Source organism: Hylaeus volcanicus, chromosome 5 (assembly GCF_026283585.1).
Source record: "Hylaeus volcanicus isolate JK05 chromosome 5, UHH_iyHylVolc1.0_haploid, whole genome shotgun sequence".
NCBI classification, from domain to species: domain Eukaryota; kingdom Metazoa; phylum Arthropoda; class Insecta; order Hymenoptera; family Colletidae; genus Hylaeus; species Hylaeus volcanicus.
The window spans coordinates 9854565-9861008 of record NC_071980.1 but is presented as its reverse complement, the minus strand read 5'-3'; the positions used below and the strand labels follow the sequence as shown (position 1 = coordinate 9861008).

At 44.0% G+C, this 6444-nt stretch overlaps 1 protein-coding gene across 3 annotated transcripts in view; it reads right to left on the bottom strand.

Annotated features, from left to right (window-relative positions):
- Nucleotides 1-5410, bottom strand: part of LOC128877564 (potassium voltage-gated channel protein Shab) — a 51633-nt gene extending 46223 nt beyond the window's left edge. For all 3 annotated transcript variants that reach the window (XM_054124968.1, XM_054124969.1, XM_054124970.1), the window contains exon 1: nt 4124-5410. In XM_054124968.1, the coding sequence (XP_053980943.1) occupies nt 4124-5206 (1083 nt within the window). In that variant the 5' untranslated portion in view covers nt 5207-5410. The remainder of the gene's footprint in view (nt 1-4123) is intronic.
- Between the last annotated feature and the right edge of the window lie 1034 nt (nt 5411-6444).

The window sequence follows — 6444 nt, the reverse complement described above, 5'->3', positions numbered from 1 at the left end:
TGAATATTTCATAAGTGAACAGACAAAGATGCATGTACAAATGAATATTTCATAAATGAACAGGCAAAGATGCATGTACAAATGAATATTTCATATATGGACAAGCAAAGATGCATGTACAAATGAATATTTCATAAATGAACAAGCAACGACGCATGTAAAAATGAACAAGCGAAGATGCATGTACAAATGAATACATCACAAATGCACACATCACAAATGCACATATGCATGTATGAATGAATATTTCACTTGTATAATTAGAATTCTAATTCCAGAAACAAATACACCACTAAGCAACATATAAAATTTGTCCATTCCTGCCTCCAGTTATGATTCCACGGTTGAATTTCCAGCGTCTCGATCTCGCGTAAACTCGCGTATACCATTCTGTTATTCCTCGCCATACGAAAGGTCGATTTCGATCACCGTTGCACATATTGCGCGAAGAAGTATTTATTCTGTTCATCGATTCGAGGAGAGGCATACTGGTTAACACTTTAAAGCGCGCGTTATTTTTTTTTTTCTCATAAAGCGAAGCAAATACAGATAGAAACTACTGGAATGATACGAATTCGTTGGCGTTATGTTTCACAAAAGACTCAAGCCGCAAGTAGAAGAATACGTGAACTTAAGAAATTTGGTATAGCGAATAAGAGAAAAATATCGCCAGACGTTTAAAAGTATAGTATCGTCTCGAAACATGTATCCTATTCGGTTTGACTTTGTTCCAACAACGACAAAAAAATGCAACTTTGCGCGCGTTTGCCACCCCATATGTTCGATGCGAAACGTCTGGAAATATTTTTTCGTTACGCGCTAACGTGTGATTGATCGCTGTACCAAAAATCGACCACGTAAAAATCGCGCGATCTCGTTACTTTTTCAAAATACTCGTCGCTGACGATTATTACGAATCACGTGTATCGAACGTCCACGGTACAGTGGATGTGGGAAGGGGTTATTCAGAATTAATTAATCGATGTGTAGAAAATTTGATGTTTGGATCAGTGCCGTCTTAACGCGTGAACTCGCTGGCTACTTTCACGGTGGTCCCGCGAACTAAGTGGTTAATTTATGCAACGTTCGTTACGAAAGTGAACCGTGACCTTTGGGTGCAAAGTTTGCGATTACCTCCTACATCGACGAGTCAATTCGACAAAATTATCGGTCCCTTTCATTTTTCTTTTTTTTTTTTCTTTTTTCGTTCTAGCTTTTAATTAAGGGTCCAGTGGACCGATGTGCACAGAGGGTGCAGTTAAGACGGCCCTGGTTTGGATTCGTTGGGAGGTGCCTAATCAGATAGCCGTTTCTTTACCCCGCCATAGTGTTGTTTCATTTCCGAGCAACAGTGTGTGCAATGTGTATTGTTTGTGGTGTGTAGGGGCAAGTATCGTTATGAAACTGCGCCGCCTGAGTGCCTCAAACTTTCGCGTCTCTAATTGCAATTTAATCGCTACGAATTCAACGTGTGCGCGAAAAGAAACGCAACGACTACAAACGACTATCGTTCGTATATTCCCGCGACTGTCTCTACGTCGATCTATCGTTAATTATCGCTACAGTGAACGTACGGAAGGGGGATGAATTTTCTTTTCGGGCAACGCTGGATTCGTTGCGTTTAACATCGGAACTCCGTTTGGAACTTTACATCGGTTCGTATACGTGTTTGGTACGTTAACGGTACTTTTTAATTCGGTTAATAATCGCACACGATTGCGTACACATCGAATTGAATTCGCTGGTAGCGAAGTTACTATTGACATCTCACAGGGAGCGGTGTCGAGAAAGAATCTACGTGATACCTGGTAATCGCGTATTGCGCACTCCCATTATCATCGAATAGATCGAAACATGGCCGTGGGGACTGTATATATCATTTGCGCGCGGTATTTACGACTATAGAACTAAAGGAAGCTGGATTACGTAACATGTGAGATTAGTAAACATGTTGTTAACACCACCTAAAAATAAAATACACATTACAGACATCGACACAACCGGGGGGGGAGGGGGTTGGGGATGATTACTGTGGAATTAATCAACATTTTCTATGTTATGTAAATCGAGCTCTCACTCTCTCTCTCTCTCTCTCTCCCTCTATACTTTACAATTACGTTTTGCGCCCATGTTCAACGAGTGACTTTCGTATTTGAACGTTGTAGAATTTTGGACAATTTGTTAAACTTTGTCTACGAACGACGACTTGACGCAGACAAAGTTCCGAAAGCGACGAAATAAAAATTGTTGAACTATTCGAATACTAAAGTTACTCGTGATATACGTGTGTCTCTACGTTTCTCTGTATTGTATATACATACAGGGTGTCCCGAAAATGTTGAAGGTCCTTGAAACCTTCAACATTTTTGGGACATATGTGCTGGTATATTTACACATACATGTACAAACCACATTGTACATATTTACACCTTACACTCTAACGAACAAAGTTTGATTGATGGAGCAAACGAATGCATCGATACTATACATCGGGATGAAGGTTCGTCTAGCTCGTGTCTGATTAATGATCATCGGCAACTAGGCTCGATCAACCCACGTGATTTCGATCTGGCTTCGTAGAAGGGAAAGGAGATCGAGTAGTTCGAGGAGATCGACGAGTTCGTTTAACAATGTTAATCTCTGTTAGAAATCAATATTAAGAAATAAAAGTAATCGCTCGAGGGTCGTTAACTTTCATTCCTAGACGTTTCAACCGAACCCAGTTATTTTGAAACGTTTATCAAGATACGTTTGTAAAATCGATCTGGCCGTATAAAACGAAAACACGATAAGATTTGTTATTAACACTTTCGCCGCGGATGATGCGCATGTACGTCCAACTGAAAATATTTGGTTGTTTTTATTATTTTTCAGTTTTTATTTTTTTTTTTTGTTCAGCAATCATATTATATATATAAAATAAGTTACCACAAATATATGTTTTTCAAAATAATCATATTAGAACATTTGTAAGAAATTTTTCATTAAAAAATTATCATAATTGCAGCTCCCAGCGAACGGCTACTTATTTCCGTCCGCAGCGAAAGTGTTGGAACATTCTAATCGATCTTGGTCCCGTCGGTAGGCAACAAATTAACATTGATTAAGCGTTACTCTTTTTCCGTTTCGTTGAGTGAAATTAAAAATTGGACGGGATTGTCGTCGACGATTATCGAAATAACCGAAAGCCAGAATCAAAACCCGATCGATCGACTTGCTATCTCGGTTAAAGGTTCTACAGTGAGATTATGTTAAAAAATTCGCATACGTCGCAAACGTTCTCACTACGGTTCTGTCTATATGAGAGCTACGTAGAATCGATGCTCTACTATCAACATGGTAATACCTTTCGTCAAATTAAGGCTCCAGCACAAACTGTAAACGTGGAGACATTGTAAGTGGATTAGTGACAAAATTTCAACGAGTTCTCGCGTTATTAGAAAATCGGCCGAGTTCGTTTCCCGATGTTTACTAGAACAAAGTTTGTGTCGTGGACAAACGACACGTTGATCGCCGCCGCGCCCGTTGGAACCGATATTAGGCTTAACGATAAAAGTAAAGAACAAGAATGAAATATGCGAAATAAAATTAAAGAGCGAAAGATACTTTATGTACTTTATAAACGTATAAGATTCACGTAACTCGGTCGGCAGAATTTCTTCAACGACAAACGAAGTAAAATCTCGATTATGGTAAAAATCGTAATCCAGAAAGGAATGTCGATAGAGGCGATCAACGTCTCTCCGTTAAAGGTCGAACGTTTGCACGGATCTATCGAACGAGAAACGCGATGGAAACACGAATCGGTCTGCCGATTCTAAACTGGGTCTAATCGCTATCGGCGAGCAACGTAAAAAATTCGAAACGCGATCAAGAATCGGCGACCCTCGGTCTCGTCAATGCCGCAAGACGCATCGTCGTTTGCGACAACTCGAGCGCCTTGGCCCAAGTTCAAATTCCTCCTCCCCGGTAATCCAATCACCGGATACCATCCCGAAAATCGTCTCCAAGAGAGATCCGATCTTACGAGAGATATCCTCGGAGGCCGATATTTGCGCAACACGATACGAAAGAAATCGACGTCGTAAAAGGCTCTCGACACCGTCGACAACTAACGACTCACCCGTGCGGCGATGGAGGTGGTCGGCTTCTCCAGCAGATCCCAGAGCCACTTCTGATATTGCGCGCACTGTCCATCGCCGAACTCTTCCTCCTCCCTTTGCCTGAGAGACTCCGCCTCCTTCCGCATCTCCTCGTGCACGTGCTCCTTTCTCTGATGGTACTTGTGCTGGCAACAGCTCTCGAGGTAGAGCTCGTCGACGCCCCAATACTCTAGGTCGTCGCTGAACGCCAGCACGCACATCTCGTCAACCAGATGGAGTTTACCGGTACGATAGAAATTCAGTATCGAACTGAAGGACTTTGGGTGACGATCGAAGAAGTACTCGTTGTCGATCAGCGAGTAGTCGTCGCATAGCTCGGTGATCGCCTCGTGGGTGTTGCAGTCTTTCAGACGGCCTAGACGCGTGTGGGGCAGCCTTTCTAAGGTACGCCAGAGCACCTCGTGTTTCACGCCGCCGACGTTTATCGAGACCCGACGATTTAGGGCCTTCGATCTCATGATCATGAACGGTTCGGGCGGTAGGGACGTCATCGACCTCGAGAACGCACGCTGCTGTTGCATCTGCAGCGGCAGGGGCGGCGGCGGTGGCGGCGGCGGCGGCAACGGCGGCGGCAGAGGCGGCGGCAAAGGCGGCGGCGGCAGGTTCACAGGCGCCACGGTACCTGCGGGCCCCACGGACGACGAGAACGGGGCGTAACGCACCTCCTTGTTCATTCCACCGCCTCCTCCGCCACTTCTTCCTCCACCGACAACGGCGATTCCTCCTCCCGTCAGTCCACCGCCCATTATGATCCCTGGCCCTATCACTCCCGCCAGGCTTCCGGAACCGATACCGACTCCGAGACCTCCTACTCCCACTCCTCCTCCGCTACCGGTGCAGCTGGCGACGGATGCACCAGCTGCACCGGCCCGCTGCAACGTCGTCGGGCCGCCACCCTCGAACACGAAGCCCTGGTCAGTCGCGATGTAGGGCACCGTGCACGACGACGATGACGACAGCGCCGGGCCCGTGACCACGGCGCTTCCATTGCGTTCCCCGTCCGCCAGTGTTGACACGTCCTCGAACCTCTTTTTGTTCAGCATCAAGGGTAATCCAACCAACCTTGCGCTTTTCTACGCCGGCACCCCCCTTCGTTCTACTCTATCGATAGCTATCGTCTGCTTCTTCGCGGTCTTCTTCGTCGTCTTCCTTCTTCGTCTTCCTCCTCCTCCTCGTCCTCGTTACCCTTCTTGCGCTTCATCCGTGCCTACGTCTGTCCTCTTGCGTTGGCCCGGCCGAACCGCGCCATAATCTGAAACAGAACATTCGGGGAACGTTAATTCGCATTGCTTTACTCGCTTTGCTTTATTCGCTTTGCTTTATTAGACCGTTAGTGTATTATTGCAATCCGTACATCTCCTACGAGTTCGCCGAGTTTCGTATATTCTTTGATGTTTGCCGCTGACCGTCATTCATTTATTTAAAGTGCGTAACTTATTATACAAAGTTACTGCACTACTGCTTATTTATTACTAGCTTATTTCCATTCTTCTTATCATTGTCTTGCACGACTCTTGCGTTGTTTAATACTGTCTGCAGTATCTCTTACTTCTCTTTGCCGGTGAGCGTCATTATCGTCGGTATCGGTAAACTTCAGATTTATTCGAAGCCTAGGGTTTTGCCCATCACTTGTACACTTCAACAACGTCCTCTTATTTGGAATCGTTTGCGAAGAAATATTTTCATACTCGACTCTCGATATACGTAGTTTTCGGTATTTAAAACGAGTAACCTGTCGTTAACACTAACTTGACGACTAAATATGTATGTAGATCGATTGCTCTTTAACGATGTTAATAAGAAAATGATCTCACTGTATTACGTACTAACGCGTTCACGCCGGCGTGTAACACCGGTGGCTCACGCTCGCGTGCTATCTGGTGGCGTACACCACCGGAGCCGCCTCATGGCGAGAAACACAAATAACAGGTCGGCGTGAACGCGTTAAAAAATGAATACTGTGAAATAATTTTTCATTTAGGTACATTACTAAAAAGCAACGAATCTCGGTTACCTATATATTTTGACAATTTGTCGAGTTTGTTTTTCAAATAACATAATATTGTATACGTATTGTATAACGAAATAATAATGTTCGTTCGTTCGTTTATTTAAAGTGCGTAACTTATTATACAAAGTTATTGTATAATATTATTACTACTGCTTACTTATTACTAGTTTATTTCCATTCTTCTTATCATCGTCTTACATGACTCCTGCATTATTTTAATACCGTTTGCAGTATCTCTTACTTCTCTTTGCCGCTGAGCGTCATTCATTC